The sequence below is a fragment of the Magnolia sinica genome, chromosome 12, assembly GCF_029962835.1.
Source record: "Magnolia sinica isolate HGM2019 chromosome 12, MsV1, whole genome shotgun sequence".
Taxonomy (NCBI): Eukaryota; Viridiplantae; Streptophyta; class Magnoliopsida; order Magnoliales; family Magnoliaceae; genus Magnolia; species Magnolia sinica.
The window spans coordinates 46,366,998-46,377,327 of NC_080584.1; the positions used below are offsets into that span (position 1 = coordinate 46,366,998).

The 10,330-nt window shown below is 41.0% G+C and overlaps 1 protein-coding gene across 1 annotated transcript in view; it reads right to left on the reverse strand.

The window, feature by feature from the left end:
- Positions 1–6,666, reverse strand: part of LOC131221309 (organelle RRM domain-containing protein 2, mitochondrial-like) — a 28,226-nt gene extending 21,560 nt beyond the window's left edge. Inside the window, exon 1 of the mRNA XM_058216518.1 lies at positions 6,453–6,666. Coding sequence (XP_058072501.1) covers positions 6,453–6,591 — 139 coding nt within the window. The 5' untranslated portion in view covers positions 6,592–6,666. The remainder of the gene's footprint in view (positions 1–6,452) is intronic.
- Between the last annotated feature and the right edge of the window lie 3,664 nt (positions 6,667–10,330).

The following is a 10,330-nucleotide window of genomic DNA, read 5'->3' on the forward strand; positions in this document are numbered from 1 at the left end:
ATCCGCCGTCCTTCTGTGGACCCCCATCATTCGTATGCATGTTGTGATGGATGATTGATTAAAGCAGACGCTATTGGGCTGAGATGTTTATGGGACTCCTTGTGAGACGGAATTATTCCCACATGATCGCGTGATACGCGTAGGTTTGATATATGATATGATATTGGTTTATTATATTTTTGCATCGCATAGCCTGGATAAGGCTGATGGTATTTATGGGCCTATCAGTATGTTTTCGCATTATTCTGATATCGTATAATTTATAATCTTGCCAGTATTTTGATATTGAATGATTTGTAGACTTGCAGTATTTCCGCTTACTCTGATTACTCTGATATTGCTTACTTGGGACTTATCTTATGTACACACTTTCACCACCCACTAAGCTTTCTATAAGCTTATACACGATAAATGCGTGCAGGTGGCGTTAGGTCGTAGCAGCGTGGAGCTTGGAGCATATAGCTGACTTCCAGAGCTTTGATTTTGACATATGTATTTCCCTTTCAGCATTGTATTCAAATGATTATATTAGTGGATATGTCATGATGATGTTGCTTTTGTGATTTGGGTAAACTTATGGTTATGCTTCTTATGAGACAAATTGATGTTAAAAATCCTCCTTGTAGGATCTCAGGATCGGAACTTGGTATATGGGCGTTAGGAGCCGAGAATGGGGTACTACGAAGGCTGTCGGCATCGGATTTGGTGATCGGGATTCTTATGAATCCGATTTCTGAGTTTGGGGCGTGACAGACTGTCACGCCCCAAACTCAGAAACCGGGCTCACAAAATTCTCGATGCAAATGCGGAATCATGGAGAACCAAATATCAGATGCCGATGATGCAATGCAATATACAAATCCTGAGGAGCAATGAATACCATCAACCTCATCTATGCCATGCATCGAACCTGCACATATCCGCGATCATGTGGGGATAACTCCGTCTCATAAGGAACCCCATAAATATCTCAGCCCAATGACATCTGCTTTAATCAATCATCCATCACAACATACATACGAATGATGGGGGTCCACAAAAGGATGGCGGGTCTAGTCCAAATATCAAGATAAGCTCTAAACAAAGAATACTCTAAACCTGATACTGCATATCCTTCCATCAACGGTAAGGGGTGATATAGACTACTTTGTCGAAGCTCACTGATTAAAACGCGGCACGATAGTTAAAGAAGGAATCCAACTTATAGCCACCACAACATCGGACGATGCTCCTGATGTGGGACAAAGTTTCACCTTCACTATATGCATAGTACCCTACCAATCTCTATCGCTCAATAAACTGAACTTTCCCATGAGCCAATATATACACAAGGTGGCTCCAAGGTGTAGGTATCATGATACTATACTGTCACATACTCATAATTGGTATCAATAATCGATATTGATAATCGGCCTCGATAATCTCCATCGACAACCAGATTCGGTAATCGGGAATTTTGTGAGCCCGATTTCTGGGTTTGGGGCGTGACAGTGGTGATGCAGGATATGAAATTTAAATATGATATGCAAGAATTCAGGCTTAAATCAGACTAATGCAAAACGATCACATAATAATTCCATATCCCACACAAAAGTTCAAACATTCAAGTAAATGAGAATCTGCACGGGTCCAGGCCTACACAGGCTAGGACTGGATCAGTAAAATTATGGACCAAACAATGCTCAAAGGGAAGTAGAAATCAACTACATATGCATAGCAATCAGTCCCTAATCCAAGGAATTCCCCAATTTCGATTTAAGGAACCCTAGGGTGAGAAAAAGGGCAAATCAATTAGGGATAATACAATCTAGGGTTAGGGTTATGAAAAACTAGTGTAAAATAGAAAAATAGGAAGAAAACCTTAACCAAACGATAGCTCGCACATGCGCTGGGGGCTTGAATCCCAAAACAGCCTTCTAGGCTCTAGTTGGTCAGGGGGGACTACAAACCCTCCAAATCTCGTGGCATTCCGACATGCGGTCGGGGCGCAGTACTTCGTCGAAATTTCGGCCCTCATGCAGGGCCAGATTCTGAAAATTGACTGTAGGAAGATGAACGGCTGCAAAACAGACGGATTTGATGCGAGGATGATTGTAGAATGGGAGAAATATGGATGATATGAGATGATGACGGATCAAGATAGATGTGACTTCGCACCACGGTAGTTAGCCCTTCGATGAAGGGAGGGCTTTGCACCCACTTGAATTTTTCACAACTCAGAATTTCAAAGAGCAGAAAAAAAAATGCAGGAATTTTTTAATTAACTTCAATGAATCAAAAGAACTACAAGGGGTGCCTATTTATAAGAAAACCCTATAACTCAAAACTCGCGCCATGTGCGCAACTTATTACTTGGCGATGAAGTAAACCAAAATAAAAACTAATCAAAAAAATATAAAGCGTTCATGATATTCTAAATAACATAAATAATCAAAACCTAAAATATGAAATCAATCCGACTAGTAGGCCACGATCATGAGATCCCATGATGGGCTTTTCTTGACTATCGGGCCCACTCCAATGAACCAAAACTCCGTCTTCTAACTGGAAGTCCTCCCTGGACGTCGTCATCGAGCCAGATCGACGGTGGGGCCCTCCCTCTCCTTCCGTACGTGCGTAGGGGGTGGCATGCGTATGCGTGATGTCCTCATCACGTGGGCCCAAAATAAAGGCCAAACCAGAGCTCAAATGGACCATGCTATCCGTCCTCTCAGAAAGGATGTGAGCACCGGTCTTGGGAGCAGTGAGAAGCTCTCAAATCTCGGGATTGCCAAAATTATTAAGACTAAAAAATACATTAAAAATATTAAAATTTTAAAAATGTCCTAACAAAATAAAATAGTCATACTAAAAAATTAATACTCTACACTGCCCCGATGCCCTAAAGTTAGGGACCAAGCAAGTGCAACATGTAGATCCATGCCCATATGACCAACACTAACATCCATGTCGAGTAACATATGTACTAATCAAAAGGCCAAAATTCTTGGAGATAAGGCCAAAAGGGAACACATCACGCCCCCTACCATAGGAAAGATGATCACCTTAATTACTTGAAAATGCCTGCTAGAATGATCACACTATAGAAAAACAATTTGACACAGGACAACTAACCACTTGCTTTAAAAGCTTGAACTGATAAAGCGTGGCGTATCAATTCCTTTATCTCATATCCTAGGCCCCACTTCACATGGGTCAGGCCCTCCGCCAAACCCCCTCGTGGGCCCCACATCACATAGGTCTTGCCTCACACGGACCGCCCATCCCGAGTGTGCCATCGCCTCACGCAAGCCGCCCCACTCGAGCCCAGTGTGCAAATGCACCTGTATTAATCACTACCAGTGAGGAATCTCAAAAACGAGATCTCTTGCTTTGATACCACTTTTGACGCAGGACAACTAACCATTTGCTCTAAAACCTCAAACTAATAGAGCATGGCAAATCAATCTATTTATCTCCTAGCCCAAGCCTCACTTCCCATGGGTTAGGTCCTTAGCCAAACCCCCCTCGTGGGCCCCACATCACATGGGTCTCACCTCACACGAGCCACCCACATCACATGGGCCACCCACCCTGAGTGTGCCCACGCATCCCCCACTGGAGCCTGGTGTGAAAATGCCCCTATAGTACCATTGCTATACATTTGCAAGTTTTCTATCATTCTCAAGCTTAGGAACAAATGACTATACCTAACTACCAACCAAATCCATAAAAACATTTGAATAAATCCAATGAAAACTTAAAGTTAGCAAGCACAAAAAATAAAAAACAAAAAACAAAAAACTAAGGCAACAATAACAAACTAGAGATGGGATTATCGCAACCTTGAAGCATCTGACAAACACCCTCTCTATTGCCCTCTCTAACATTCAATTCACCAATTCTGTAATGAATGTGAAGAGAACAGTGAAGGACCTCCTTAGTTGAAACCAAACAACAAAAAGAAGACTTGAAGAGATTGTTAATTAACTAAAATAATCTCATAAACAATGTTACAGAAATCAGTTGAAACATATCAGATTATCAGTATTTTGAGAAAAAAACAAAACAAAACCATCAATAGTGTCAAAAGACTCAAAACACACACACACAAACTAAAACCAATATATTTTCTTTATTTTGTATGTTCCATGATATGACACTATTGACCCAAAGTAGTGATAGGCTGATATGTTTCACAGTTCTAGCTTACGACCTTTACGACCCCATAAAGCATAACAGTTACCACCGTTACCATTATATATGACCATTATGTGACTGCTTTGGAATACATTGATCTCAACATGCATTTTGAATTGTGAAATGCTCATAATCCCACCAAGGCACCAGCTGTCTTTAGATGGTTAAAGATAATGTGCACACCAGCCCTCCATGCTCCCTTGGAGCATTGAAGTCGGGTCCTTAGAGGAGATAAATCAAAATCTTGTTTGTATCACCAGAGTTTGAAGTATCGGTATTGCTACAAGTTTTGTTGGCTGAGGATATGAAAACAATATCTATATCGTTGATAATATCACCGATAACAGGAAATGCGGATAAACATTGGGGAAATATGGGAAAAACTGTGGTATTTTTCAATGAAACTTCAGGATATGCTAAAATACATATATTTGCATATTTAGGAATAAAAAATTGTAAAAAAAAATAAAAATGCATACATAATAAGTTTCCATTTAATGCGGGCCTAAAAGCATGTGTTGTTGATAGAAATCAGTCCAACCATCCCATCTATCTACAACAAATCAGTCCAACTATCCCATCTATCTACAACAAATCAGTCCAACCATCCCATTTATCTATCCATACTTCCATCCCATCCATCGATATTTTAGAATATCAACAACACAAGATATTTCGTCGAGAAATCGTCAACAATTGAAAAGAAACAAAAGATTATGGTATCAATGGCGCTCATGTTGTGATGATAGTATTATCGTCAACAAATTTAACACTGCATACAACCATGCGCCTATAAAAATTTGAAATGGAAATTTTATTAATAGCAAATTTTTTAGCAATATCGATACATTGGTGAAATTTCGAAATATCGTCAATAAACTGACGATACAAGCGTCACTTGGAATTTACAGGTTGAAAATATTGGCGATACATTGACGATATCAATACATATCTAATGCTACCAATATTATCGGTATCGTCGAGCTGGAGATATGGATAATATCGGGGATATTTTGATAATATAGAGGATACTTCAAACAATGTGTATCACTGATGGACATGTTTGCATGAGAAATGCAAACAATGACGTGTTGGACAGCAACCCATCCCCACTGTACATTTTGAAATTGGACATCCCATCTAGCGGGCGCCACATGGAAGGTAGATAACTCAAAGTTAGGGTATTCCGTAATGGCAATGGTGGCCATAACGGTCACCACCATTACCTTTACGATACGGGTTGTAACGCCTATTACGTCCCTCGTAACGGCCATTATAGTCTCTTATTTTTATAGAAAAAAACCAAAGAACTTGTATCAACCCCGTAATAGACCATTATGGGGCGTAACAGGCCATTACTAGGGTTGTAACAGCCTTTACAACTCTCTTTTTTTCCGTAACGTGTAATGTGTAACGGTTGCCACCGTTACCTTTACGTAATGGCCTTTAAGACAAACCATGCTCAAAGTATCAACGACTGGATAAGACTAGAGTTCACATCTCCCACTTCTCCACTCAGAATATTGGCCATTAACCACTTTGGCTTCCTATGGTTGGTCCAATGCGCGGTTTTAAATATTGAAAGAACAAGTCAGCTCATCCGAGTCAACCCTGGTTAGGTCTCAAACTGGCCGAATCGGGTTCATCCCTACCAGGCCTGTTTTGGGTCAATGAATCATGGTCGATCACTGGGATTTAGAACCGGTATTACAGAGGGCATCCTCCAATCAGAATGATCTTGAACCCAACAGATGAACGACCCAGATTCATGCTAGGAAATCCAGCCTCTTCAAAGTCTTGATTTTGGTTGTCAGGGCCTGGCAATGACCTATCACCATGCCATATGCATCAGGACCGTTTCGAACTGTCCTGATGGATTGGACAGTGAAAACAAGCAGACAGTCGGCTGACGCATGTAATCTATGGTACGATATTGAGATGATGAAATCCAGCCTCTTCAAAGTCTGGTTTTTTCTTGTCGGGCCCGGCAGTGACCTATCACACTACCGCGTGCATCTGGACCGTGTAGGACTGTTCTGATGGATCAACCCCTGCAAACAAGCAGGCGGGAAGCTAACACGTGTAATATAGGTAGGATTTTGACACGATGAAACCCAACCTCATCAAAGTCTTGATTTTGCTCGTCCGGACCCGGCAGTGATCTATCACACTGCCGTGTGCATCAGGACCGTCTGGTACTGTCCTGATAGATTGGCCCCATGCAAACAAGCGGGCAGAGATGTGTGTGAGTGAGTGAGAGAGAGAGAGATTGCCTGAAACGAAGAGATTGGTGGAAGGTTCGGCAGCGGGCTGAGGAGTTGCAGCTGGAGCTGGAGATGAGAAGGGAAATGTCGAGAAGACGCGTCTGGTGATACCAATACGGCCAGACACCGCCGCTCTCAATGCTGCCATCTCTCTCCTCTCTCTCTCCTTGCTTTACGCTGCTCCGTGGAACCGAATGAAATTGAGGTTTTTTCCTAGGACGCGGATTGCGTCCTACCCCGCCCGGACAGTAATCCGTACAGGTAGGGCTACGTGGGGCCCACCGTGATGTAAATGTTTTATCTACGCAGTTCATCGCCTTTCTCGTATCATTGTAAGGTATCATCGTAAAAATGAAGCAGGTCGACAGCTCCGGTGGACCACACCAAAGTAAGCTGCAGTTATAATGGAACCCACCGTTGAAACCATTCTAAGGATGTTTTTTACCATCTAACATATTCATAAGTAGATTTGGATGAAGTGAAAAAACAAATATTAGCTTGATCCGAAACTTCTCCGAACTCCCAATAAGTTTTTAATGGTGGACGTTCAACCCCACTTTGTGGTCCGCTTAAGCTCTATACCTAACTCGTTTTTGGCTCATACATTGCGGTGGGCCCCATGGAGCCCTGCCCCATGGATTACCATGGGGAAAGGACGAAATCCGCGTCATTTTTCTGAGCTTCATACCCAGGACTAGAGCATTTTACACAACTGTGGATCAAAATCCTAGCCTGGTTTGGCGCCATGGATTTTAAATTCCTGATTTGAAATACCTTAGGATTTTTAGAATCCTTCTATGTATTTGGCACCGTGGATTCTATTCATAATAAATTTAAAAGGGTTTGAATTTATATACTAAATCAAATTAAATAATTCTAATTAGTATATGTATGTAAATTTTTGATACAATGAATTTAATAAGTCTATTAAAACATATATTTTAGTCAAAATTTCTACTCATGTAATTTTAGTGATGCAGTTGATAATACGATTGTTTTGGAATATCCTCGGCGAGTCGGGTCATGTGCCTATTAAAGTGGTAAACTAACTACACACGCTACACATGTGACTCGTGAGAGAATTTTAAGATGTATTCCTAGCTTACACTTTGAATTTTAAACCCTATTTGAGGGGATTTGAAATGCCCAACCGCTTTAAGGTGCCAAACAAAAAAGGAATTTGAAATCCCATCAAATTCCTCAAAATCCATAGTGCCAAACAATCCTTGTTAAGTTGGTTTAACCATCCTATTAGTGTAGGTTGTGCCGGGCCTCACCTAAGAAGATGCAGCCCTTGCCATGGGGCTTATCTTGATGTATATACTCTACATCCATAATGTTCAATCATTTTCCATACCATTTTAGGATATCATCCAAAAAAATGAAGCAAATTCAAACTCAAGTGGACCATATCATAGGAAACAATGGTGATTGAAAGACCTGTTATTAAAACTTCTCAGGACTCATTGTAATGTTTATGTAATGATTAATTGCCATCCAACCTATTGATAAGGTCACATGAACATAAATGAAGTGAAAAACCCAATATTAGCTTGATCCAAATCTTTTGTGGCTCATTAATAGACAATTACCGTGTCTTCCTAAGGTATGGTCCACCTAAGTACTGGATTGCTTCATTCTCAATCGTTCAATACAAGTCTGCCAATCCAATAGCCAAATATTTTAACTTACAAGGTATTATCTTTTTTTCTTCCCTTTAGATATGCCGTGTATGATCCATTCTAAAATTTGTTGTGTAAACCCATAACGTTGGGTCCAATCATATTAACGATTTGGATCTTTGAAATATGATCTAACGGTTCATAACTCCATAAAAATGATAATATACATGTAGCTGAAAAGACCACGATACCCCAGTCATGGCTAGATAAGGGTTAGGGTTGTCTTGGTTGGAGAGCTCTCCATGTAAGAGGATCCCCCTTGGAAGAAGCAATGTGAGGCCCACCACGATGTTTGTGAGAAAAACCACTCCGTTTATCATTTTGGCTTATTCATGTTAGGATACAAGTCCTAAAATGAGCCGGCTGAATACATGAGTAGTTCGCGGGAAAATGGTGGGGATTGAATGCCCATGGGCCAAAGAAGTTTTTGATTAGGATAATATTTGAGTACTTTATAATTCATCCCAGTAAGAATACCCTCATGAACGGTCTGGATAGCAGCCGAAAGATGATTTCAATGGCTGACATTTCCATCCCTACCATTTCAAGTGGGCTCCACACTTAAGTGTCAGGCCTCCCTAAAATTTGAGTTCATCTCCTGACATAAGCTCCCAAAATTTATGGACGAAATGGATTTCTCATGACGTGGTAGTGGGCCACATGGCTTGCCCTAACACGAATTCCCTGGGGTCCGCATTTTGAGAAGTGGGGCACCATTTTCATTGATCTCGACCATTAGTGTTTTACTTTCCATCTTGGATGGAAACCTTAGTAACCCATAAAGATCACACAGATTAGAAGATCCTGGTCACTGATCTTGTGATTTTGTGGTCGAATGTGTACAGTTGTCATATTTCTTAATATCTATTCAATAGGCCACGAATCAAAAGTTTAAGATTGTCATATGTTGGAGAATTCTGATATGGTCCCATCCTAAGAAATAAATCTGACCACTTGTTTAGTATAGAAAAAATGAGCACGGAGAAATGGAGACCACCCCTCATTCGGTTTGTGCCCTTTTCTCTCGTGGTCCCGAATGTATATCTGAAATCCATCCAGTCCATCAGGTGTGGCCCACCATGTATGGTCTTCATCCCCAATATCAGACCAGATGAGAGCGCAGGTGGGCCACGGCACAGGAAACTGTCGTGGGGACGGGCACACCCTACACAGCCATCCAGTTGATAGATAATGAATGAACGGTTGAAAGTGGAACAGCTAGTGTTCCAAATCCCAAGTGCAAAATCAGATGGTTATTGTAATCTCTTCAGTGTAAAATTTTGAGTTCCACTTCATCCATAATTCGGTTGGCGACTTGGATGGTCTGATTGATTGCCGTACAACTACCCCACGTGTACGGATGGAGCATAGATCACAACTCAAACTGATTAGGACAGTCCTATCCAATTGATGATTTTTTTTTTTCATGATCTGTATTGCCGGAGCATGGGCATCTTGAATTAGACTGATCTTTTTCTTTTTCTTTTCTTTTTTTTTTTTTACTTCTTTTTTGAAAAAAAAAAAATCTCTATTTGATGGTCACCAATTGGATGGTCTGGATTGCTCTATCGGTGTGCTTTTAATTCAGGATCAAGACCACGGAAAATACCCAAACTACATCTGCTTGTTTCAAGCGCGTGATAGAGGGTATAATGTAATGAGTATAGATCTTCGACTGCACAATATTCTCGTTGTGAGTTCCATAAAAAGTGGGGTCCATGCTTCAGTAGATCAGGCTGTGTCCGGCCGCGGCTTTGTGGATCCATGATTGTGGGGCTTATCATGATGTATGTGTATTATAGCCACACCGTTTATCTGTTTTGTCAGATCATATCCAAATCTTCGGTCGACCACACCATAGGAAAAAGTAGTGATTGAACATTAAAAATTTGTTAGGTGGCACAAAAAGTTTTGGATCAAGCTATATTGGTGTGGTCTTTTCATCCAAGTCTTCGTGACCTTATCAACAGGTTAGATCGCTAATAAACCTTCCATAACTCCTAAGAAGTTTTGAATGGGAGGCATTCAATCACCACTGTATCCTATGTTTCCCATGGTGTAGTCCACTTGAGATTTGGATCTGCTGCATTTTTGGCATCATACCCTAAAATGACCTTAATAAACAGATGATCAGAATGTATGTAAGACACACATCACAATGGGGCCCACAGTCAGGGATCCAATGCATTCACGGAAGCTGCGTTC